This window comes from Emydura macquarii, unplaced genomic scaffold, assembly GCF_026122565.2.
Source record: "Emydura macquarii macquarii isolate MOO-44397 ecotype Brisbane River unplaced genomic scaffold, CSIRO-AGI_Emac_v2 contig_2805, whole genome shotgun sequence".
Taxonomy (NCBI): Eukaryota; Metazoa; Chordata; order Testudines; family Chelidae; genus Emydura; species Emydura macquarii.
In genome coordinates this window covers 5,005,751-5,031,699 of record NW_027132942.1, presented here as the reverse complement: position 1 = coordinate 5,031,699, position 25,949 = coordinate 5,005,751, and the positions used below count along the sequence as shown (strand labels likewise).

General features: G+C 52.0%; 1 protein-coding gene across 1 annotated transcript; it reads left to right on the top strand.

The window, feature by feature from the left end:
• The first annotated feature begins 1,823 nt into the window (after window positions 1-1,823).
• On the top strand, window positions 1,824-16,108 carry CDC20 (cell division cycle 20). Its single transcript, XM_067567733.1, has 10 exons — window positions 1,824-2,061; window positions 5,138-5,283; window positions 6,132-6,228; window positions 6,915-7,043; window positions 8,731-8,927; window positions 13,563-13,657; window positions 14,178-14,409; window positions 14,673-14,798; window positions 15,082-15,199; window positions 15,588-16,108. Exons 1-10 carry the CDS (start codon window positions 1,839-1,841, stop codon window positions 15,758-15,760), a joined length of 1,536 nt encoding a protein of 511 aa, XP_067423834.1. The 5' UTR covers window positions 1,824-1,838; the 3' UTR covers window positions 15,761-16,108.
• The last annotated feature ends 9,841 nt before the right edge of the window (window positions 16,109-25,949 follow it).

Genomic DNA, 25,949 nt, shown 5'->3' with positions numbered 1-25,949 from the left:
GGAACCTTAGATCGGAATGTGCTATCGGATTGGGTCAACAAAGGAGAGCAACAGATCTCAGTGGACTCAGGCAGAGGCACACAATACAGCTGTTTGTATTGCATATGCAGTTGGATTGGCTGAGTCACACTTCCCTCTAGGAGGGCAGGGCAGGAGGAAGATGGCCTTGATTCTCATCTCCCTTTGGTAAAATCCCTGTGAGAGCTACGGGTGTGGCGCTCCCTGAGAGAAAAGCCAGAGGGGAGAATCTGAAGGGAGTGCTGGAGGCCAGAGACACCCGTGCACAGGCCCCGTACAGCCCCAGCAGTGCCTACCCGCTAGCAGTGAGGTCCTGTGGAGCCGTGGTAGCAGTGATTGGTTAGTCCTGGCTTCTGCCAGAGCAGCTGGGAGGCTCCACAGGGCCCTGGCCATATTCTCTTCTGCTCACGTTTGCGGTGATTGGGGGGGGGGGAGACGGGACAATGTGCACCCCCCGCTCACCAGTCTGCACCCCTGCCCCACGGTGCAGCTGAAGCTGTACAGGAACCTCCGTGGGTCTGGCCGGGTGGTGAAGAGGGAGCACGAAGGGGGCTGCGCTGAGCCCTCCAACCGTGCAGCAGCAGGGCAGCACCCGAGCCCTCCTATCGGCCCGGGGGGAGGGGGACGGAAGAGACAAGCTGGGCCAATAGCGGCCGGAGGAGTTACGCAGACCAGAGGACTGCGGTGGGGGAAACTGAGGCTCGGAGAAGGGACCTGCCCACGGCCGGAGTCGCCGCGGCCTCACACCCTGCACACGCTGCTCACACCCGAGCGCCACGCGCGCGTGCACTGCTCCCCGCCAGCTGCGCGGCGACACGCGCACATCAGAGCCAGGGCAGCCGAGCGAGGCCCTGAGTCGGCCGGGCCCGGCTCCAGGCTGACCGGGCTGAGGCGAGGCGGCCCGGCCGGGGCCAGGCGCAGGGAAGGGTCCTGCGACGATCAGGGAGAGACGGGAAGTCGGAGGCCGGAGCTCAGCCGAGAGGGGCGGCGGGGCTGTCTCAGGGGAGGGGAGGGGGCGGGGCGGGGCGGTTTCTAACCCGCTCGCCCGGCCCGGCCCGCCCCAACGCGGACAACGACGGACCGGCTCCTCCGAGACCGCGCCGCTCAACTGCTTCCGGCCGGGCCGACCAATCAGCAGAGCGGGTCCGCGGTCACCTGACACCATGGCTCGGGTCAGGTGTCAACAGCCCGAGTCTGACGAGAGGGAGGCGGCCGGCATTGTCTGGGGTTAAGCCCCGCCCGAGTCGGTGCGGGCCAATAGGGACGGCGTTGGGGCCGGGTCGCCATGGTGCCGGCGGCAGTTGGGTTTGAAGTAGCCAATAGGGGCTTGAGGCGCCCGGTTTAAGCGAGGGGGCGGAGCTTGGAGCGCTGACAGGTCGGAGGCTTGTGCTGCTGGCGGCTGCACGGAGCCGGAGCGAGGAGAGCGAGAGCGCGGTGAGGCGAGGCGAGGCGGGCCGGGCCGGGCCGGGCCGGGCCGGGCCCCGCGCCCGCGGTGCTGCGTCCCCCGAGGCCCCTGGCTGTGATCTGCCCGGCGCGTGGGCTTAACCCCGGTCCGCCTCTGAGCTGGTGGGGCCCGGGGAGGGTCTGACGGCGGGAGGGGGCCCGACGGGAGTGGGGCCCGGGGGGAGTGTCTGACGGGGGTGGGGCCCCGAGGGCGGGCAGGGGGGGGGGGGGTCTGACGGTAGTGGGGCGTGGGGTGGGGCGGTCAGGGGGGAGCCTGACGGGGGTTTGGGGGGCGGGCAGGGGGGTGTCTGACGGGAGGGGGGCTGGTCTCTGACTCACCTGTCGGTCTCTTCCCCCACAGACACTTCTCCCGCACCATGGCACAATTTGTGTTCGAGAGCGACTTGCACAGCCTGCTGAAGCTAGACACCCCGATCCCCAACGCTCCCCTAGCGCGATGGCAACGCAAGGCTAAGGAGAGCGGTGCCTCTGTTGCTGGCCCGGGGCCCAGTCCTGCCAACACCAGCAGCACTGGCCTCTCACCCATGAAACCAGCTAACCGATCTCACAGCACCAGCAAAACCCCATCCAAGACTCCCGGTGAGTCTGAGCAGGGGACAGTGCCCTGGGCTGGGGTGCATGGGGGTGGGTGAGCAGGCTTGGGGCCCGCTGCTTGTGTGGGAAGCGGTGCATGAGAGACCTGGCTGGTGTGACTCCTTTAGATTCCAAAGTCCTCTCCCAGGGCACAAAAGGCTACTAGAGAAGCTAAGTCACCATGGGCTGAGAAATTGAGTACTTGCAGCCATCGAAACCTGGCAAAGAGACAGGAAACTGAAGTGACTGGCTCTGTAGACGTGGGGAAAGCAGAGGACATGATATATCTTGACTTTAGCAAAGCTTTTGATACGGTCTCCCACAGTATTCTTGCCAGCTAGTTAAAGAAGTACGAGTTGGATGAATGGATTATAAAATGGATAGAAAGTTGGCGAGATCATTGGGCTCAGTGGGTAGTGATCAATGGATCGGTGTCTTGTTCAGAGCCGATATCACATGGAGGCCCTCAGGGGTCAGTCCTGGGTCTGGTGTTGCTCAACATCTTCATTAATCGTCTGGAGGATGGAGTGGATTGCACCCTCAGCAAGTTTGCAGATAACACTAAGCTAGGGGGAGTGGAAGATACACTGGAAGGTAGGGATAGGATACAGAGTGACCTAGACAAATTGAAGGATTGGGCCAAAATAAATCTGACTAGGTTCACCAAGGACAAGTGCAGAGTTCTGCACTTTGGATGGAAGAATCCCATGCACTGCTACAGGCTGGGGACTGACCGGCTAAGCAGCAGCTCTGTAGAAAAGGACCTGAGGGTTACAGTGGATAAGAAGCTGGATATGAGTCAGCAGTGTGCCCTGGTTGACAAGAAGGCTAATAGCATATTGGGCTTCATTAATAGGAGCATTGCCATTAGATCGAGGGAAGTGATTATTCCCCTCTATTTGGCATTGGTGAGGTCGCATTTGGAGTATTGTGTCCAGTTTTGGGCCTCCTACTGCAGGAAGGATGTGGACAAATTGGAGAGAGTCCAGCAGAGGGTAATGAAAATGATTATGGGGTGGGGTCATAGGACTTATGTGGAGCGGCTGGGGGAGCTGGGCTTATTTAGTCTGCAGAAGAGAAGAGTGAGGGAGGGATTTGATAGCAGCCTTTAACTGCCTAAAAGAGGGTGCCAGGGAGCATGGAGCTAGGCTGTTCTCAGTGGTGGCAGATGACAGAACAAGGAGCAATGGCCTCAAGTTGCAGTGGAGGAAATCTAGGTTAGATATTAGGAAAGTCTTTCTTTCACCAGGAGAGTGGTGAAGCACTGCAATGGGGTTTACCTAGGGGGTAGTGGAATCTCCATGCTTAGAGGTTTTTATGGCCTGGCTGGGATGATTTAGCTGGGATTGGTCCTGCTTTGAGCCAGGGGTTGGACTAGATGACCTCCTGAGATCCCTTCCAACCCTAATCTTTTATGATTCTAGGAAACAGAGTAGGGTTAAATAGCCTTCTGCCATGAGGAGAACTAACTAATAATATGTCTCAAGGTCCTGTACTAGATTCCATGTTGTTTGATATGTTTACTAATCATCTGGGAAGGGGGCATGGACAGTGAGGTAGCACAATATGCAGATGACAGACAGTTATTGAGGATAATCTTGACTGGAGAGGACTGAAGAACTTCAGCGATACACGTGAATGGGCAGTATGATGGCAAATGGAATCCTATGTCAATCGATGTAATGCATGTTCAAGAGAGAAACTTAAACTCCTCATATACCTGATGGGGTCTAAATTAACTGTTTCAACCCAAGAAAGGGAGCCAGCCAGCTCAGTAGAGACCTCTGCTTGGTGTGCAGCTGTGGTGGAAAAAAAACCAAAACACCACGTTTGGCTATATCAGAAATGTGATGGCGAATAATATAGCAATATTCTAATAGCTTTCCCTAAATCACTGCTGCAGCCTCATCTGAATACTGCACTGGGCACCCTTCCTCTCCACTATGTAGTGCAGACCTAAAGGGGGCTCAGAAAAGCAATGAGAATGATCAGTGGCCTGGGAAAGCTCTTCTGTGAAGAGAGATTGGAAAGACTGGGTTTGTTACCTTAAAATATGAATGGGATGGAGGATGTAATGTGCGTGCGTGCATGGAGGACAAAAAAAAACTTCCTCCTAGAGAGGGAAGGTCAGGAATTCTAGTTCTCCCTGTCACATAACACAGAACAGGGGGATGTTCAATTACATTGAAAGATGCGGAGACTCAAAACCAATGCAAGGAAATATTTTTTGAATAAAACATGCCATTAAACTGTGGAACCCACTGCCAGAGGAAATCATAGAGGCCAAAGACATAGCACATTTCAGAAAGGGAATAGACATTTTCTATGGCTATCACGAATATGCAGAGTTAACATAATTGATCAGTTCTAGAAGGGGGTATTTTAAACTGTGCTTCAGAGCTGAAGCTAATCTCTAACTACTAGAGATCATCAGGAGGCCTGCATGGGGCACATCTGCTACTTGGGGATTGTACATCTTCCTCTGCACCACCTGGTACTGGCTCTATCAGACAGGATACTGAGGTAGATGGACCTTGTTATCTGATCCAGCATTTTGAATTCCTACACAAGGACTATGAAAGTGACTGTAGTCACAATGCTTGGCCTCTGGTGTTGCTGAGCTCTGCACCATGGGTACTGGTGACATTCTCCATGGCAGGGGCTGAGATGTGTGTATAGGCTGGATAGCAGGTTTCTGAAACAAACTGAGGTTCTTCCTGGAGCTATGAGTGATGCTGCCTACTGCTGAAGCCATTGCTTTGGAATTCAGAGTGTCTCTTAATGGAGTGAAGCTGGGACCCAGGCCCTCCTAAAATATGCTGAGGTTCAGAGAGACCCAGGAGCACATGATCATTGGGTTGGAAGCAGCTGTCTATCTACTGCATCAGCCTCTTCCCACCAGGATCATGGATTTGGCTGCCCTGGAACCTCCAGACTGGCAAAACACCAATGCCTGGAAAACATTCTGTGTAGCCAGCAGTGCCTGAGGGCTTTGGGGCAAACATTATCTGTCTTGGGCCTTGTTGGGCAGTTTGCTTCAACTAACCGCAGACTGAATGGCTCTCTTCTGTATACAATACAGGTAAATCGGGATCCAAAATCCAGAGCACCCCGACCAAGGCAGGAGGTGACCGCTATATTCCCAACCGCAGTGCCATGCAGATGGAGGTCGCCAGCTTCCTCTTGACCAAAGAGAATGATTCTTCTGAGGATACACCTACCAAGAAGGTGAGCAATGCATTCTCCTAACAGGCAGTCCTCCTTAATCTGCTCCTGAGAAGCAAACATCAGGGTGTTCACACTGCTTCATGATGAGTGATTGGTGTGGTGCTCTCATCTGCAGCACTCGCCTTTATGCAGTGAGGCATGAAAAGTGGTGGCAGGAAGGGGTAGAGCTGTACCAAGTTATTGCAGGAGACTCTGGTTGTGGCCCCTAGATATAAAGAGTGAGGGTAGAGTGAGCTTTTATATTGTCATGTAATGCCTTGGGACTCTAGGCTGGCGCGCACTGCATCTGGCAGGTGTGAGTGCAAACTTGTGGAAGGCTAATGAGACTTTTACACACACAGCTGGCTGTTCCAGGCTCAAAGCTTGAGGATGTCACTGCATAGGGAAATTCCACAGAACTGGTTATGGAATAAGCTAATTAGGAATAGCAATGACACTTTAAGCTCACACCCTGTATTACTCTAGAATGACTTCTTTATACAGACAAGTCCTGAAGCAGCTGTACAAAGCTGGTTCCTTGTGGCCATATTTCCCTACTGGAAGTGGGATGCGAAAAAGGGACAATCTGGGAACAGCTGATAGAGTACAAAACTGGCCCAACAGGAGCAGGACACAGCTCTTCACGCTAACTAGGTGCTGCATGGAGAACCTGCTTGCATGCAGCTGGTTCTCCAGGTGAAGAAGTATAGTGTCATGGAGCAGAGGGAGCTACTTTAACCTGATGGCATAGCTGGGGCTATGGGGCCACTGAGCTGTTGAGCTACATGCCTGTTTTGCCCATATTCCTTCTGAATGTGGTAGGAAGACTGAAGTTTGCCTGAGAATAGATCTGTATGTCTTGTCTATAGGAGCAACAGAAGGCTTGGGCGCTGAATCTGAATGGGTTTGATGTGGAAGAAGCAAAGATCCTCCGTCTTAGTGGGAAGCCTCAAAATGCTCCGGAAGGTAGGCAGGATTTCAGGACAATCTGAATGCATCTTCTGTGCTGGAAGGGAAGAGGGACTCCTTTCACCTCCAAGGTGGGACACTAACATAAAAACCTGACTGGTCTCCTGTGTATTCTCCAACCCCAAGCAATGGGATGTGTTCAAATAACTGCATACTTGACAGTGCTGGAATACTGTAAGTTCCTTAGTAGCTTTTCTTTGTGATCGTCTTACTGGCACCCTCTCTGTCTAAGCTGAACAACAGCTGCATAAGTCAGTGATTGGCACGGCAAACAGCAAATCTTCCTTAAAAATTTGCTTTGGGCCCTAAACTTCTCCAAGGAAAGTCTGCAGTAGAATATTGTCTAGCCCCCTACCCACTCCATACTGTCCTTGGTTTAAGTCATTCTTCAATTAAACTGTTAATTAACTGAGGTATGGGGAAAAGTGAAACTTCCCAAGCCTGCCAATTTGAATCTGGTTTCAGCAAGTAAAGTAGCTGCCATCTGAAGGTGTCTCAGTGGGTTGCATCAGCTCAGTCTCCTAGTGGACAGGTGTCAGCTGGCCCCACAGGTTGCTCCACTGGCCTGAATAAGTGAGTCTCCCTTCTAAGGTTTGGCTTTGCCTAGGTGAGCTGCAAGGCTGAGAGGATGAGTTGATAGAAACTACCTGGTGAATACCCATGGCTGTCTCTCTGGTTTACAGGTTACCAGAATAACCTGAAAGTGCTCTACAGCCAGCAGACAACACCTGGATCCAGCAGGAAGAATGGCAGATACATTCCCTCCATGCCAGACCGGATCCTGGATGCGCCAGAGATCCGTAATGACTACTGTAAGCAGGTTCTGCTGCTATGTGCAGGGCCCTTGGTGGTCCTCTGTATTCCTCTTCATACTAGTATTTGCTACCCTCCCCATGCTGTGCCCTCTATAAATGCCACAAGGGTGCTATTTGCGTCCTGTCTACCCTGTACTGAAAGGTTTAAACAAGACCAGACTAAAGAATTCTTGCAATATCGCTAACACCATCTCTAACTCGAAGTTGACACTTGCTGCCCTTGGTTGGCTGTCCTCCAGCCCATTCTTCAGTTCATGTGAGTGTCCCATTCAAACCAATGTAGCTTATTCTGAGTAAGGCTTTGAAAGAGTCTCAGTAGAATCCTGGTCTTGTTCACTCCTTGTTCCCTTCACCCGCTCTGTTCTTCACTTTGTCTGGCAGGTTCTGTTTTCTCTGACCCCAGACTCCTAATGACTTGCAGGACCATCACCCTCTGAAAGTCTGTCCTAAGACTTATTCAGCTATCTTTCTAGGGATTGCCAGGATTTCTTGTTTGGATGATCTCTCCCTTGGTTCTGTGACTGCAGAACTTTGGGAGTACACAAAGGAGTTCTTCAGCAACTCCTTTAGTGTCACAGACCTGCTGGCTTGTATTTTTAAATCTGGATGCTGCTGAGCAGAAGGAGGTTCCTTGATCTTCCTGAAGAGGAACTCAAAAGTCGGGCTTAAAGGGTTCAGTACTGGCCATTTTCAGTTATAATTAACTTCTTCCCTTCCCTTGTGAGTGGGTGGCTCTGGTCCCTGTTTCCTGATAACAGTAAGTGCCTCTATTTCCCCAATACCCCTCCTGCTAGCACTAACACTCTGCCCTGCTTACTACCCTTCCTCTGAATGTGCCTGTCTGGCTGCACTTCCACTTCAGGACAAGTTGTCTCTACTCTCTCCTGGGGAAATCATGCTGTCAGCTTGTTCCTTGCCTCAGAGCCTGTTGGGATTGTGGTGGCTTCCTGTTGCACCTCATTCAGGAGGGCCAAAATAGGTGGGAAAATGCGTGATCTTGTGGCTGCCATATCCATCATTATGCCATGGAGGCTGGGTTTCTCTCCCACAGGGGGAATGCAAAATGTAGCCAAAAATTCTTTCTAGGAATGACTGGGCTTGGGTTCAGTCATCAATCCCCACTGTCCCTAAAGCAGCTCGTTTGGGGAGAAGGTAGCTCATCCTAGGAGCAAGGAGAGTGGGTTAAACAGCAGAAAGTGCCTGTCCTCAGCCAAGGCAAGGCAACTCCCTCCCTTTGCTCAGCAGTTTGGTCCTAGAGAAATACTGGAACCTTCTCTAAGTTTGGTCACTGCTATGTCAATGGCACTCCTAGGGCACACTGACACACAGGCTGGTGCTGGGCGGCTTGCTGAAAAGTGTCCCTCTCTAGCCTAATAGGAAAGGGAGTTTAGGGCTTCATGCAGCTGCACTGGAACGAAAAGCTTCAGTGCGCTGATCCTGTTAGCTAGGACTCCGACATGCCACAAGGCCAATCCCCTTACCTGTAGAGTGCCATCCATACCTGTGGCACTATAGGAATAAATCATTGGTGCAGGTGGGGTTCCTGATCTGTCAGCCTTAGGGGTGAAAAAGCTAGGGGGTCTCTTGACATGGTGCTGAGCCAGGCTGGGGGCAGGACTTCCTCAGGGTATTGTAGTAAAGAGCTGGCATAGTTTGTGACCTGAGCTGCATCTTCTGATCTTAGATCTGAACCTCATTGACTGGAGTTCCCAGAACTTCCTTGCTGTGGCTCTGGATAACTCTGTGTATCTGTGGAATTACTCCTCTGGCGAAATCATCCAGCTGCTGCAGATGGAGCAGCCAGATGACTACATCTCATCAGTGTCCTGGATCAAAGAAGGAAACTACCTTGCTGTTGGCACCAGCAGTGCTGAGGTCCAGGTGAGAGGAATCACACAGTACAGGAGAGAGTCTTTAAATAGAGGCTCCTGCCCAGGGTCTATTGTAGACACTGTTAATGACTGCTTCTTGAAGCAGCTAGTCCTGGCATCCACAAGGTGAGAGGCAATTCTTTATTTAGTCCTCAGTGCCGCATAGGATCTGGTACAAAAGGTGAATATAGCTGGACCTCTTGGTAATAGCAACTGTAATGTCATAAACTTAACATCCTTGTAGAGGGGAAAATACCAAATCCCCCCACCACCCAATAGCATTTAACTTCAAAGAGGAGAACTATACAAAAATGAGGAAGCTCCTTAAACAGAAATTAAAAGGAACAGTGACGAGTGAAATGCCCGCAAGCTTCATGGAAATTTTTTTTAAACACCGTAATAGAGGCTCAAACAACATGTATACCCCAATTTAAACACACAAATAAAAGCAAAACAGGAAAAGGACCAAAAAACACCACCATAGCTAAACAGAGTGTAAAAGGCATTTAGAGACAAAAAGACTCCTTTAAAAATTGAAAGTCAAATCTTACCGAGGAAAACAAAGGAACAAACTCTGGCAAGTCAAGTGTAAAACTACCAATTAGGCAGGCCACAAAAGAATTTGAAGAGCAACTAGCAAGAGACACAAACTAACCATAAACTGAGTACATCAGAAGCAGGAAGTCTATCAAATGATTGAGGAGTTAAAAGCACTCAAGGAAGATGAGGCAATTGGAGAGATGCTAAATAAATTCTTTGACTCTGCCTTCACTGCACAGGATAGGAGGGAGATTTCCACACCTTAGCCATGCTTTTTCAGGTGACAGATTTGAGGAACTGTCCCAAATCATGGTGTTAGTAGAGATTTTGGAACAAACTGATAAATTAAACAGTAATAAGTCACCAGGACCAGATGGTATTCACCTAAGAGTTCTGAAGGAATTTAATTATGAAACTGCAGAATACTAACTGTGATACGTAACATTTTACTTAAATCTGCTTTTGTACTAGATGACTGGAGGATAGCTAATGTAATGCTGTTTGCTTTCTGACTTTTTTTTTTTAGTCTCCAGAGGTGATCCTGGCAATTACAGGCTGGTAAGCCTAACTTCAGTGCCAGGCAAACTGGTTGCAATTAAAGAACAGAATTATCCAATATCTAGATAAACATGATATATGTTGGGGAAGAGTCAGCATGGCTTTTGTAAAGGGGAATCATGTCTCACTGATCTATTAATTGTTTGAGTTGGATCAGACATGGACGGGGTGATCCAGTGGACATAGTGTACTTGGAGTTTCAGAAAGCCTTTGACAAGTCACTCACTAACAGGTTTTAAACAAAGTAAGGAGTCATAGGATAAGAGAAATTCCTCTTATGGTTCAGTAACTGCTTAAAAGATAGGAAACAAAGGGTAGGAATAAATGGTCAGTTGTCTCAATGGAAAGTGGTACTGAGCAGGGTCCCCCAGGAGTCTATACTGGGACCTGTGCTGTTCAACATATTCACAAATGATCTGGAAACAGGTAAACAGTGAGATGGCAAAGTTTGCAGACAATACTAAATTACTCAGGATAGTTAAGTCCGAGCAGGTGGTGTAGAGTTACAAAGGGATCTCACAAAACTGGGTGACCGGGCAACAAAATGGTAGATGAAATTCAATGTTGATACATGTAAAGTAATTCACATGGGAAAACATAATCTCAACTATACATACAAAATAACGAGATCTAAATTAGCAGTTACTGCTCAAGAAAGATCTTGGAGTCATCATGGATAGTTATCTGAAAATATCTGCTCAATGTGCAGCAGCAGTCAAAACTAAGTGTTCGGAACCGTTAGGAAAAGGCAAAGATAAGACAGAAAATATAATGCCAATATATAAATCCATGGTACGCCCATACCTGGAATATTGCATGCAGTTCTGATCTCTCCGTCTCAAAGATGCATCAGAATTGGAAAAGGCAGAGAGAAGGGCAACAAAAATTATTAGGGGTTTGGAACAGCTTCCATGTGACGAGACTTTAATAAGACTGGGACTTTTCAACTTGGAAAAGATGACTGGGAGGGAATATGATCGAGGTCTATAAAATCATGACTGGTGTGGAGAAAGTGAATAAGGACGTGTTATTTACTCCTTCACATAACACACGAATCGGGTCACCCAATGAAATTAATAGACAGCAGGCTTAAAACATAGTGAAGTACTACTTCACATAATGCACAGTCAACCTGTGGAGCTTGTTACCAAGTGGTGTTGTGGGGTATAACTGAACTCCTAAAAGAATGAGAAGTTTATGGAGGATAGGTCCATTAATGGCAATTAGCCAAGATGTTCAGGGATGCAACCCTATGCTCTGGGTGTCCCTAAACCTCTGACTTCCAGAAGCTGGGACTGGATGACAAGAGGGATCACTTGACAGATTGCCCTGTTCCTTTCACTCCCTCTGAAGCACCTGGCACCAGCCACTGTCAGAAGTCAGGATACTGGACTAGATGGACCATTGATCTGACCGGGTATGGCTTTCTTATGTCCTCACTGGTGCTGTGGCTGCCCACGTACTCAGTTATGCAGGTCTGAATGCCACACAGCTAAGCAGTCAGAGGAGCTTATTGGGGCAGTGATTGTGCCTTGGGGCTCCACAAATCAGAGCCTTGAGTCTCCTCAGGTCAAGTTGTAGCAGCCCACGCTTTTTAACTCCCCATTAGGCCGGAGCTCTCCTTGTGGAGTGAGTGTGACTGCAGAGAGGCCAAGTGACTATTTCAAACTCTTGAATGCCATGGTGATGCTAATGCATTAGAGCTGCTGCCTGCCAGAGCCATCTCCTTTTATTCCCTCTGAAAAGGGGGCTGTATCTGCATTGCCAGCAGCTTGCAACTTTCACTCTAAACAGACTCCTAGACTCTGACTACAACATCAGAAGGGACCATTATGATCATTTAGTCTGACCTCCTGCACAACGCAGGCCACAGAACTTCACCAACCCGCTCCTGTAATAGACCCCTAACCTATGACTGAGTTATTGAAGTCCTCAAATAATGATTTAAAGACTTTAAGGTACAGAGAATCCACCAGCAAGTGAGCCATGCCCCATGCTGCGGAGGAAGGCGAAAAAGCCCCCCAGGGCCTTTGCCAATCTGCCCTGGGGGGAAATTGCTTCCTGACCCCAAATATGGCGATCAGCTAAACCCTGAGCATGTGGGCAAGACTCACCAGCCAGACACCCAGAAAGAATTCTCTGTGGTAACTCAGTACCCACGGCATCTAACAGCCCTTCACTGGCCATTGGCAAATCTACCACCAGTGGTCAAAGATCAGTCAGTTGCCAAATTAGGCTGTCCAATCACAGCATCCCTTCCATAAACTTAAGCTCAGTTTTGAAGCCAGCTAGGTTTTTTTGCCTCCACTGCTCCCCTTGGAAGGCTGTTCCAGAATGTCACTCCTCTGATGGTTAGAAACCTTCGTCTAATTTCAAATCTAAACTTCCTGATGGCCAATTTCTATCCATTAGTTCTTGTGTCCACGTTGGTGCTGAACTTAAATAACTCCTCTCCCTCCCTGGTATTTATCCCTCTGATGTGTTTATAGACAGCAATCATATATCTCCCCTCAGCCTTCTTTTGCTTTTGTTAAACAAGCCAAGCTCTATGCGTCTCCTCTCATAAGGCAGGTTTTCCATTCCGTGGATCATCCTAGTAGTCCTTCTGTGCACCTGTTCCAGTTTGAATTCATCTTTCTTAAACATGGCAGACCAGAACTGCACACAGTGTTCCAGATGAGGTCTCACCAGTGCCTTGTATAACAATACTAATGCCTCCCTATCTCCACTGGAAATACCTCACCTGATGCATCCTAGGACCGCATTAGCTTTTTTCATGGCCACATCACATTGGCAGCTCATAGTCATCCTGTGATCAACCAATGTGCCCAGGTCCTTCTCCTCTGTCACTTCCAACTGATGCGTCCCCAGCTTGTAGCAAAAGTGTTTGTTGTTAATCCCTAAGAGCATGACCTTGCACTTCCACTGTTACATTTCATCCTATTTCTATTACTCCAGTTTACAAGGCCATCCAGATCTTGTTGTATGATATCCCGATCCTTCTCTGTGTTAGCAATACCTCCCAACTTGTCCACAAACTTTTAGCACACACCTACTTTTTGGGTCAAGGTCAGTAATCTCCTGTACTACTCATAGATCCTTCTAAAGGCTGCAAACACCCTCTCTTGGGCGAGTGGAATGAAGCGAATTCCTGTGCAGAGGGTGTATTGCCCATGCGTGGAGGGCAGCAGGTGTATGACAGTGGGCACTGCAGTAGGGCAAAGTTCAAACTCCCTGGGCAATGCCTTGTTAGTGTGTTTTAAATCGCAGCTTTTGTGAAGAGGGCACTGGGTGGTCAGGCACTGGGTAACTAACTGGGAAGGCCCCCAGGCTACATCTAGAGTCTCCAACTGTCTCATGGGCAACCGGTATAAACTTCCTTGGCTGGCTCCCATGTAGCCCAGTGCACTGAGAGGTTTAAATGCCATGGCCTGCAAGCGAAGGAAGTCCAGGATTAGCAGCCAGGGAATGCACCAGAGTGACAAGAACACGACTCTCCTCTCCTTGCACAGCCAGGAAACTGACTGCTCCTCATGTCTCTTTGTAGCTGTGGGACATACAGCAGCAGAAACGGCTCCGAAACATGACCAGCCATTCTTCCCGCGTAGGGTCACTCAGCTGGAACAGCTACATCCTCTCCAGGTGAGGACATGAGTCAAGGCATGGCAAAAGAGGCTGTTTGCTGAGCCCCTGCTCCATATTGACACTGCATGTGCTCAGTGATCTGTTCCCAAAGCCAGCACTGCAGTCCTGCATGCTGCTTGCCCACTTCAGCATCACCAGGGCACAGGTTTTCCAGGTGCCAATAGAAAGTAAGTGGGGTGACTCATGAGGGAACAGCCCATTTCTGCCTGGTGTCTGGCCCTGCTGGCGGGAGGGACAGAGGCCACTACCGCTCCTTGCATCTGGCCAGGAGGGGCTGGATTTGAAGCTCCTGAATGTAGGGCCGGGGGGAGGGGCCCTACATTCCCATCATCTCTGTTTGAGTCCTCTCCAATGCAGTCCCTGCTGCTGTGTTGGGGTGACACACAGATCAGTGTCGTTGAATAGCGCCATTGCTGAAATCCCTGCCCGAGAGCTCTTACTGGGAGCCCCTGGGAGCGGTGCTGAGAGAGGGCTACAAGCGCAACGTTGCCCTGACTCCACAAACTTCCCTCTGCAGTGGGGCAAGGACCGGCCACATCCACCACCATGATGTCCGTGTTGCTGAGCACCACGTGGCCACGCTTGCTGGCCACACGCAGGAGGTGTGCGGGCTCAAGTGGTCGCCCGATGGCCGCTACCTGGCCAGTGGAGGCAATGACAACCTGGTGAACGTCTGGCCATGTGCTCAAGGGGACAGTGGTGACTTTGCTCCTGTGCAGACCTTCACGCAGCACCAGGGTGCTGTCAAGGTGAGAGAGTGGCTCATATGAGACTTGTTTGGTGTGCACCGGGCGTACAGACGATGCAGCAGCCTGCTGGGTTCCACTCTCCTCTGTCAATGCACTAGCAGAGTCTCCATCTGCTGGAGATGGGCTTCTCGGGGGACATGTGAAGAATCCATCTGCATCCTGCCCAGCCAATGCTGCTCTCATGCTGCTGCATGGATGGCAGAGCTGCTGTGGCTTGGCCTGACCTATAAATAAGTCTTATGACTGGTCTCTCTCTCTCCTAGGCTGTGGCCTGGTGCCCGTGGCAGTCAAATGTCCTGGCCACAGGTGGTGGGACGAGTGACAGACACATCAGGATCTGGAATGTGTGTTCAGGCACCTGTCTCAGTGCAGTAGATGCCCATTCCCAGGTGAGCCCTCAGCACTGACTCTGTCCAAGACTGCACTTCGGCACAGCGAGCAACACAAGTGCTGCCAAGGGATGGAACCTGAGAGCCAGGGCCTGGGATACTTCCCGAGAGAGCCTGAGCGCTGCTGGGGGCGGGTTTCTTGTCTCTGGATTGGGGTGGATCTCTGGTTCTACTGCATGGTCTGTTCCCCTTCTTGGTGGGCTCCTTTGGGAATAGCTACCCCTGATCAGTGACCTGGCGGCTGGTCTGCTACCTGCCAGTGTAACACACTGCCTCCCTATAGGTGTGTTCCATCCTGTGGTCAACAAACTACAAGGAATTCATTTCTGGTCATGGCTTTGCACATAATCAGCTGGTGGTGTGGAAATACCCTACCATGGCCAAGGTCACAGAGCTGAAAGGTAGGTCTGCATCCCTCACTGAGCAGCCGATGGAAGGGATCCAGGGAGGTGGGAAAGGGCTTCACTGCATCCAGACAGAGCCTGAAACTAAAGACTTTCTCAGTCTTCATGAGAGCAGCACCAGCATGCTAGTGAGATAGGGCGATGCCAACCAGGGGTGTCCTGCTGGAAGGTGACTCCACCCTAGGGAATGCTGAGATCAGGTCTCCTTTGTTGAGTACCTCCTGGGTAAGCTGTGCAGATAGCAGTGGGGTCTGTTTGCGGGCAGGAGAGCAGACTGAACTGGCAGTGCCCAGGGTTATCCTGCCATGCGGTAAGTGGCTGAAAAGGACTGGTGTTGGTGGGAGGGGTGAACAGAGTCCTGATAGTGCAACTCCTCCATCCCCAGGTCACACAGCCAGAGTCCTGAACCTGACCATGAGCCCCGATGGTTCAATAGTGGCATCTGCAGCTGCTGATGAAACGTTACGGCTTTGGCGCTGCTTTGAGATGGATCCTGTGAAGAAGAAGGAGAAGGCAGGCAGTGCCAAGAGCAGCATCATTCACCAGAGCATCCGGTGAGCAGGGGAGATGCCCCTGGGAAGAGAGACGGGCTACACTCTGTACAGTATTTTAATTGTCAATAAATACCTTAGTCTGCTTTTATGGAGTCTGAGAATAAGTGAACCGGGCTTGGCTCCCACGGGGTCTGATTTGGAGACAAAGACAATCACCTGGGGCTGGACCCTGCCAGCTAGTGAGCCAAAGTCAGCCACTGGCATGGGGTAAATGGTTGGCCAAGGAGCTAGGCTACCTCCGGGGCCATTCCCCCTGCGGGGAGAGCTCTCCTACCCAAATCCCCTCTGTGCTGGCTGGCAGGGTTGGGGCAGAGCTCCCGTGGAGGTACATGGGGATGGGCCAGTTCCCTTGCACGCCTCCGTGCTCAGGATCAAGTCTCCCGCTGATCCCCATAAGGCATTTGACTTAGTACCACATGATAGCTTGATTTAAAAAAAAAAACAACCCAACAAACCTACACAACTAGATTTTCTAATGTGGCACACAGTAGGTGGATTGAAAACTGGCTGAAACATCTCAAACTAAGGAGAGGGGGAGAGCAGCAGCAAGCCCGGGTGTTTCCAGGGTGGGCCTGCATGGATGCGTTCTTGGCCCTGTTCTACTGAAGGCTGCTCGGAGGGAGCTAGAAGCAAACATAAACTCAGCTGCTAACATTTGCAGATGCCATAAACAGCAGGGGGGGCGGGTAAGTGAGGAGGACAGGTCCCTGATTTGCAGTGCTCTAGCTCCAAGCACAATGTTTCAGTATGCCTGGATATAAAGGTGTACACCTCTCGGAACAAAGAATGGAGCAGGGGAAGTTGTGACTCTAACAAAGGGGGGGGCATGGCGGATAATTAGCTGAATGGGCGTTCAGTGGGAGGCTGTGTCCCAGAGCTAAGGAGATGGCACTGATATGACTGCTGCTGGAATACCGGGTTCAGGGTGGTGCCCACAGTGCCAGCAGGTGCTGATAAAGTGGAGAGGTATCAGCAAAGAATGATTCAGGGATTAGAGAAGATGTCTCCGCACTAGAGGCAAGGAGCTCAAGTTACATAGTTTAACAAAGAGAGGGTTGGAGCGATGATGACACGCTCCAGTGAGCTAGAGGGGGACAAACAGTCTCGCAGACAGGGAAAGCCTGCTCCGTGGGCTGCAGTTTAGGCAAGGAATGTTCAGAGGGGAAGTAAGGGGTAATTAACTCTTCCAACAATGTACCAAGGGTCATGGTGGAGTCTCCAGCGCTGACCATTTTTAAATCCAGGTTGGCTTTCTAAAAGAGCTGCTCTAAGAACAGCCATCCTGCATCAGCCCAATGATCCAGCCAGGCCAGGATCCTGTGTCCGACAGGCCCTACCAGAGCTTCAGGGAGTACGTGCACCATGACACTTTTGGAGAAAGCGCAAACCCCGTTTTGCCGTTCCGGCAGACAGAGCATTAGGTGGGCCCTGAGCAGGGGGTAACGTTCCTGACCATCTTGGCTAACGGGGTGGACCTAGCTGCCATGATTTTATGTAGGTCTTTTGAACTGTTACGCATTTGGTCATCACAACATCCCCTGGCAATGAGGTTCATAGGTTAACTGTGTGGCATGTGAAAAAGTATATCCTCTTCTTTGTAGTAAACCTGCTGCCTGTAAATTTCCTCAGCATCCCCTCTCCTCCCCACCCCCCGGTTTGTATCGCACAAAAGGATACATAGCACTTACTCCCACACCATTCACGCTTTTATAGCTCTCTATCATAGCTTCCCACTTAATCATTGCGGGGCTCAGATGACCTGCCCTAAAGTGTTTGAGTCTCTCCTCCTATGGAAGCTGCTCTATTCTACGTCAAGTGTCCATTCCACTATAGGTGAGTGCACGCCACCGTGCATGGTTCCGGAACTTGTTTCCCCTTAGCAGACCCCGTAGGGCCGGCTCTCGTGCCCCTGGGAGTGCCCTGCGCATGCCACGGCAGATGAGGCACTGCTGGCCCCACGCCCCCTCAGGCCCTTCTTTCCACCCGTGGGGGGCGCCTGGAACTAGCCTTGCTCTGCAGGTGCCATCCCCCTCTGTGCCATCCCCCTCCCCTTTGTTAGGCCAAGTACCGGGTCACTTTAAGTAGTTAAGTGTTGTAGTTTAGCAAGACGTCCCTGACGGACTTAAGGTGGCCGGGCTATGTCCTGGCCGCCTGGTCTTAAACCCCCTCTCTCCTCCCCCCACTCAGTACCTTAAGTGCCTGGGGGAGAGCAAACAGGAAAGCCAAGAGCAAGAAATGCAAGGCTTTTACACAGTGAGCCCAGCGAGATCAGGTTTAAAGCCTTGCGCTTATCGCAGCACTCCGCTCCGCTCCGTGTCCGGGCCGGCCTGCCCCCCCCAGCACCGAATGTCACCTGGTCCTGTCAGTCACCCTAAGCATCGACGGCTCGTATGTGGGATGGGAGCCCACATCGGTGCCAACCTGAGCACTCGAGGGCTCTGGTTGGGGGAGGAGAGGTGCTTGCAGGTCACCGTGGGGGCTGAGGGCTATTCGCCGAGCGTGCAAGGTGTTCCTCCGATTCCTGACAGGCAGAATGGTGCAGGTGCTGCCGGACAACACTGCAGCCATGTTGTACATAAACAGGCAGGGAGGGGTGCGCTCCTCGACTCTCTGTGAGGAAGCTACCCGGCTGTGGGACTTTGCCATGAGGCACAATTTCCACCTGACTGCCTCTCACCTCCCGGGGGTGAGGAGCGACGAGGCGGATCGCCTCAACAGGTCGTTTCTATCCCACCACGAGTGGTCGCTGCACCCGGAGGTAGTGACTATGATCCTCCAGAAGTGGGGTGTCCCCCAACGGGACCTGTTCGTGTCGGTTTGGAATGGGCAGTGCCAAGGCGCGGCTTGCGCCGGGGTCATGAGGCTGGGTCAGTTTCAGATACGTTCCTCAGTGACTGGACGGGGACCCTCCGCTACGCGTTCCCGCCCACTCCACTCCTGCCAAAGGTCTTACTGAGCAGAAACAGGGGCAGGGTGGAGGTCATATTCACTGCTCAGGCCTGACCGAGCCAGCACTGGCTCAGCATGTTGCTGGACCTTTCGTTTGCCCCACCCATGATCGTCTCTGCCAGGACCACGGTCACCTGTTGCACCCGGACCTGGTCTCCCTGCAGGTCACAGCCTGTACGCTCTATGGCTGACAGAGGTAGAGGGGCCTGCTCGGTGCAGGGCCCACAACTCCTGCTGGGCAGCGGGGACCCTTCTACACCGGTTGTGTACCAAGCTAAGTGGTCATGGTTTAACCTCTCGGGCGGAGTCCCCGGGTAGCCCGCCCAGCCTCTTGCCTCCACAGGCAACTCTGGGGTCTGCTGCTGGCCTAGTTGACGGCCCACGTGGCAGCTATTTTGGCCTTCCATTACCCGCTAGTGGGGAGATCCCCGTTCTCCCATCCCACGTTAGTCAGGTTCCCCAACGGGGGGAAGAGACAACACACCGGTTGACAGGATCACTGGTCTCCACCCAGCACATCTCCGCGTGGATCACAGCCTGCATCAAATGCTGCTATGAGCAGGTGAACGTGCCGCTGGCATCACAGCACCTTCACCCAGAGCTCAAGCCTCCTCTGCGGCCCTCCAGGACAGAGTGCCCCTGCAGGACATCTGCAACGCCACCCCCAGGTTGTCAGTGCACACCTTCACGTCCCACTACGCCATTGTCCAGCAGGCGAGAGCGGACGCGGGATTCGGCAGAGCTGTGCTGATGAGAGCAGCTCACTGGTAACGCCTACCCACCTCCAAGGTACGGCTATTTAATCACCTATAATGGAATGGACATGCACAATCACGCGAAGGAGAAAACAGGGTTACTTACCAGTAACTGATGTTCTTCGCGATGTGTTGCTCATGGCCATGCCACACTCCGTGAGTTGGCAGAAAGAAGGAACTGAGGGGGGCGTGGGGCCGGCAGTGCCTCTTATACCGCGGCATGAGCACGGGGCTCTGGGGGCACCAGAGCTGGCCCTACGGGGTCTGCTAAGGGGAAACAAGTTCTGGGAACCGTGCACGGTGGTGTGCATTCACATACAGTGGGATGGACATGAACAACGGGTCTCGAAGCACAGCAGTTACTGGTAAGTAACCCTGTTTTTCTGTGGCTCTGTTCTGAACCTTTGCTGCTCCCCTACGTTGTTTGGGAGATGGGGTGATGACAGGACACACCAGTCAAGGAAGGGGCGCACATGGCTGTACTGAGGGGCATTATGCTATTGTCTAGCATTTGCTTAATAGTTCTGACCAGTGTGAGCATGTTTGACCACTGCTGTGCATTCAGCTGAAGTTGTCAGAGACCGAGCCACAATCTCTGTCTTGCGTGGCAGCCCCTAGCATAACATACTTACAACTGGGGTTATTTTTTTCAGTCTGCATTACTGTGTCCTTAGCACTTTATCCGTCTTGCATTTCACCTGTAAGGGGGTTGCCCAGGCAGGTGCACGCTTTGGACTGACTGCTCGTGAGTGATTTTTTGTATCATCTGCAAACTTTGCCACTTCACCTTTCACTCCCTTTTCCAGAGCACTAAGATGGTGAACAGCACTGATCCCACCAGAGCCAGTTCTCTCTCCCCAGTGTGAAAACTGACCCTTCACGCCTACTCTGTGGGTCCTGTCATTTAACCAGTTACTGAGCGAGGTGGGGACTGTCCCTCTTGTCCCATGGCTCATTGCTTGGTTTAAGAGCACTTGGTAAGGGACTTTATCAGACCTGGAGTGGGGCTTATCAGCAATAGCAAAGCCGTGGACGGCATAGGGCAGAGGCGTGCCTACGCGCCTGCTGTCATCTAACACTGCGTCCAGCACTGAAATCCCCACCAAACAATGGAGGGGGTTTAGAACCTGCACCCCACGCCAGGGACTCCATTTACCCTCAGAGTCTTGGCCAACAGCGCTATGACACGCACAGACAATCAGGGTGTGTGACAGGCTCAGACCAGATGGCTACCGGAGCGTGCTACTATTTGCATGCGGGGAAGGGGGCAGGCATAAGCCTGCCCACTGCTGAAGGCCCCTCCCACAACCTAAGGGGAGGAGCCACTGGACCCCAGACTTAATTGATTTTGGAGGCCAACTAATGAGCAAACAGGAAGGGCTGAGAGTGCAGATGACACTAAGCTAGGGGGAGTGGTAGATACCCTGGAGGGTAGGGACAGGATACAGAGGGACCTAGAGAAATTGGAGGATTGGGCCAAAAGAAATCTGATGAGGTTCAACAAGGACAAGTGCAGAGTCCTGCACCTAGGATGGAAGAATCCCATGCACAGCTACAGACTGGGGACCGACGAGCTGGGCAGCAGTTCTGCAGAAAAGGACCCGGGGGTTACAGTGGATAAAAAGCTGGATATGAGTCAGCAGTGTGCCCTGGTTGTCAAGAAGGCTAATGGCATATTGGGCTGCATTAGGAGGGGCATTGCCAGCAGGACACGGGAAGTGATTATTCCCCTCTATTTGGCATTGGTGAGGTCACATTTGGAGTATTGTGTCCAGTTCTGGGCCCCCTATTACAAAAAGGATGTGGACAAGTTGGAGAGAGTGCAGCGGAGGGCAACAAAAATGATGAGGGGGCTGGAGCACAAGACTTATGAGGAGAGGCTGAGGGAAGTAGGCTTGTTTAGTCTGCAAAAGAGAAGAATGAGGGGGGATTTGATAGCAGCCTTTAACTACCTGAAAGGAGGTTCCAGGGAGGATGGAGCTAGGCTGTTCTCAGTGGTAGTAGATGACAGAACAAGGAGCAACGGTCTCAAGTTGCAGGGCGGGAGGTCCAGGTTGGACATTAGGAAAACGTTTTTCACTAGGAGGGTGGTGAAGCACGGGAATGGGTTACCTAAGAAGGTAGTGGAATCTCCATCCTTATAGGTTTTTAAGCTGTGGCTTGACAAAGCCCTGACTGGGATGATATAGCTGAGGTTAGTCCTGCTCTGAGCAGGGGGTTGGACTAGATGACCTCCTGAGGGCCCCTCCAACTCTGATTCTATGTTGAACAAATCCGGCCCCAGCACTGACCCTTGGAGCACTTCACTTGTGACCGGCTGTCAACTAGATATGGAGCCATTGATCCCGATCTAGCCAGCTCTCTACCCGTTTTATAGTCCATTCATCCAACCAACCAATATTTCTGTAACTTGCTGATAAGAATACTGTGGGAGACTATCAAAAGCTTTGCTAAAGTCAAGGTATATCACATCCACCACTTTCCCCACTTCCACAGAGCCAGTCACCTCTTCATAGAAGGCAATCAGGTTGGTCAGGCATGATTTTCCCTCGGTGAATCCATGTTGACTGTTCCTGATCACCTTCCTCTCTTCCAAGTGCCTCAAAATGGATTCCTTGAGGACCTGCCCCATGATTTTTCCAAGGAATGACTAATCTGTAGTTCCCCCCATCCTCCTCCTTCCCTTTTTAAAAGATGGGCGCTATATTTGCCTTTTTCCAAACGTCCTGGACCTCCCTGATCACCACGAGCTTTCAAAGATAATAGCCAATGGCTCTGCAATCACATCTGCCAACTCCCTCAGATGCATTGCATCCGGCCCCATGGACTTGTGTATGTCCAGCCTCTCTAACTAGTCCTGAACCTGTTCCTTCAGCACTGAGGGATGTTCACCTCCTCCCCATTCTGTGCCGCCCAGTACAGCAGTCTGGGAGCTGACCTTGTCTGTGAAGACAGAGGCAAAAAAGGCATTGAGTACCTCAGCTCTCTCCACATCCTCTGTCACGAGGTGCCTCCCCCATTCAGTAAGGGGCCCACTGAGTGAGCATTGCAGCTGTGCTGACCTACTCCCTGGTGTAGATGTAGCTAGGTTAACGGACACATGCGTCTGTGGGGTGTGGGTTTTCCATCAACTGTGATGGGAAGGGTGGGGATGGGGGGTCAGTTGCAGGTGCTGTGGGAATTGGAGTGGGAAAGATTGGAGGGACAGGACCCTGCCCACAGACAAATCCTCAGCAGGTACAACTCGTCTAGTGTCGAATCCCCACCGCAAGCCAGCGAGGGAGCTAGCCTGCTGCCTCAGCCCTATGAAAGGCCCCATCCCCACTGCTAGGGACGTGGGTGTAGCTGGGGCATGGGTGGGGCTGGGGAGCCTCGCCGTGGTCTGGGGTGCGTTTGCCCCCAGCTCACACTGCCGTGCATACTGCTGCTAGCCCCGCTGCCTTGCCCTGGAGATTGCCTCCCGCTGAGCTACGCGCATGCCAGAGCCTGGGGCAGCAGGGGATGGCGCTGCGCCGATCATGCTAGTTCTGTGTCTGGCTCCGCCACCAAGCTCCGGGGCTGTATCCAGGCCTACTGCAACTTCGTCCTCGCCTCCTCCTGCATGGCTGGCTGCCTGCTCACGCAGCTCCCCATTGCCCACCCCCCCCCCCCCGTAATCTCCTGCGCCTAGAGCTGGGGTTTATTCTAAGCAAGGCTCGTGAGTGGGGTGAGCCACGGGTACCATGTGGAAAAGTAACTGAGCCCCCACTGCAGCTTCCTGGCCTGCAGCGTTTGCTAGTGGCACAGGCAGCCCCACCCATTTCAGAGGAGGGCTGAGTTTGACTGTGCTAGAGCCTCCCCAGCCCTGGCCCCCGCCCCGGCCCCACATGCTGCCTGGCCAGCTGGTGGATAGTTAGGAAGACATGGACCCATCGCAAACCCATTAGCAGCCCGCAGGAGTCCAGCCGCCAGCGCTGCGCTAGCACAGGCCAGCCCCCAGCACTGCACGCTGATAGCGCTCTTCCTCACTCGCACGCTAGGGGCTGCGCCATCTTTCATGGAGGGAGCCCCCCCGCCCACCAGCAGCATTATCATCCCATTGCACAGAGGGGGATGGAGGCCCACCCAGGCTACACGACTTGCTCAAGGCTACAGTGGCAGCCCATGGTGCAGCAGGGAGCAGAACATGGTCTCCCCCTCCTCAGCCTGTGCTCTAGCCCTTGGAGTTGCAGTGGATCCGCTTGTTACTTTAGAACAACATCACTTACTGCCCACGGCACGGGCCCTCAGCTCGCAAGGAGCAGGGCAGCAGTGGTAATGGCTCAGAAGGCCAGGCCTAGGAGGGCTTCCATACAAGGAGAGAATAAAAATATTTGGACTAAGCCATTTGCAGAGAGAACATGACAGGATATAAATGACCCAACAGCGCCCAGGATGCTTTCACCTTCTCATGGATCAAAGCTAGGGACAAAGCTTTTGTCTCTCACAGTATTCTTATCAGCAAGTTAAAGAAGTATGGGTTGGATGAATGGACTATAAAATGGATAGAGAACTGGCTAGAGCATAGGGCTCAACGAGTAGTGATCAATGGCTCCATGTCTAGCTGGCAACCGGTCACAAGTGGAGTTCCCCAGGGGTTGGTCCTGGGGCCAGTTTTGTTCAACATCTTTATTAATGATCTGGAGGATGGGGTAGATTGCACCTTCAGCAACTTTGCGGACGACACTAAGCTGGGGGCAGTGGTAGATATCCTGGAGGGTAGGGATAGGATACAGAGTGACCTAAACAAACTGGAGGATTGGGCCAAAAGAAATCTAATGAGGTTCAACAAGGACAAGTGCAGAGTCCTCCACTTAGGAAGGAAGAATCCCATGCACAGCTATAGACTGGGGACCGACGAGCTGGGCAGCAGCTCTGCAGAAAAGGACCTGGGGGTAACAGTGGATAAAAAGCTGGATATGAGTCAGCAGTGTGCCCTGGTTGTCAAGAAGGCTAATGGCATATTGGGCTGCATTAGGAGGGGCATTGCCAGCAGATCGCGGAAGTGATTATTCCCCTCTATTTGGCATTGGTGAGGCCGCATTTGGAGTATTGTGTCCAGTTTTGGGCCCCCCACTACAAAAAGGATGTGGACAAGTTGGAGAGAGTGCAGCGGAGAGCAACGAAAATGATTTGGGAGCTGGAGCACAGGACTTATGAGGAGAGGCTGAGGGAACTGGGCTTGCTTAGTCTGCAAAAGAGAAGAATGAGGGGGGATTTGATAGCAGCCTTCAACTACCTGAAAGGGGGTTCCAGGGAGGATGGGGCTAGGCTGTTCTCGGTGGTGGCAGATGACAGAACAAGGAGCAACGGTCTCAAGTTGCAGGGCGGGAGGTCTAGGTTAGACATTAGGAAAAAGTTTTTTACTAGGAGGGTGGTGGAGCACTGGAATGGGTTACCTAGGGAGGTAGTGGAATCTCCATCCTTAGAGGTTTTTAAGCTGAGGCTTGACAAAGCCCTGGCTGGGATGATATAGCTGAGGTTAGTCCTGCTTTGAGCAGGGGGTTGGACTAGATACCTCCTGAGGTCCCTTCCAACTCTAATATTCTATGATTTTATGACACCCCTGAACAGAATGGGCACCACACCATGACCCATTACTTTTCAGATCACACCCCTTTCAATTCCTTCGGGGATTTATTTCAAAGAAATGTCAGCATAGATGTCCGTACCAGTGCAGACAACCAATGATCCCCCAACAGCAGAGTTAAAGCACAACCCCGTAACAACTTCCACTGTTACACTTTTGTTAGGCACGTCTGGCTGTGTCACGTGCTGGCTTGGGAGAAATCTCTGCCCCCCCAGACACCCGTACCCCCTCTGCCGCAGCCACAGAGCACCCCACAGCCCAGACAGCTGCACCCCGAGATCCAAAAACAGCCTGATTCTGGGTCCGCGGCTTGTATGGCGTTTCCTGCATGCCACCTTCTTCCTTCAGGATATGCCGAGACCTGCCGCTTGCCCCCCCCACCCAGCAGTGTCCTGTATTTGCAAGCTGGAGAGACAGTTAGGAAGATATGGACCCGTCACAAATCCATTAGCAGCCCGCGGGAGTCCAGCCCCCAGAGCTGCGCTAGCACAGGGCAGCAGCACCAATTCCACAGGGAAAAGTAAAATTCTGCCCAGAACATTAATTCTGTGCAACTCCTTCATCATGCAGTGGCAGAATTGCCCCAGCAGTAAACAGGCCACATGTAGAATCCACAAGACGACAGCCCTTGGAACAGGTGGCCACCAGACTGAGGCAAAGTTCAGCAGGATTAATTTACCACCACCATCACATCCGCCCCTTTAATGGAAAAGAATATCCAGAGTTGCATTAAATAGGGACACCACCTCCAGTCTTCAGTGGCTGCCCTGAGCCTGCCTGCCCCCACCATCGTCTTGCACCTTCCCCTGGTCACTGTCCCAGCGCTGGGCAGAGCGGATTGTCACTGGCTTTGTTCCTAGCCTAGGGTGGAAGGGGAATAG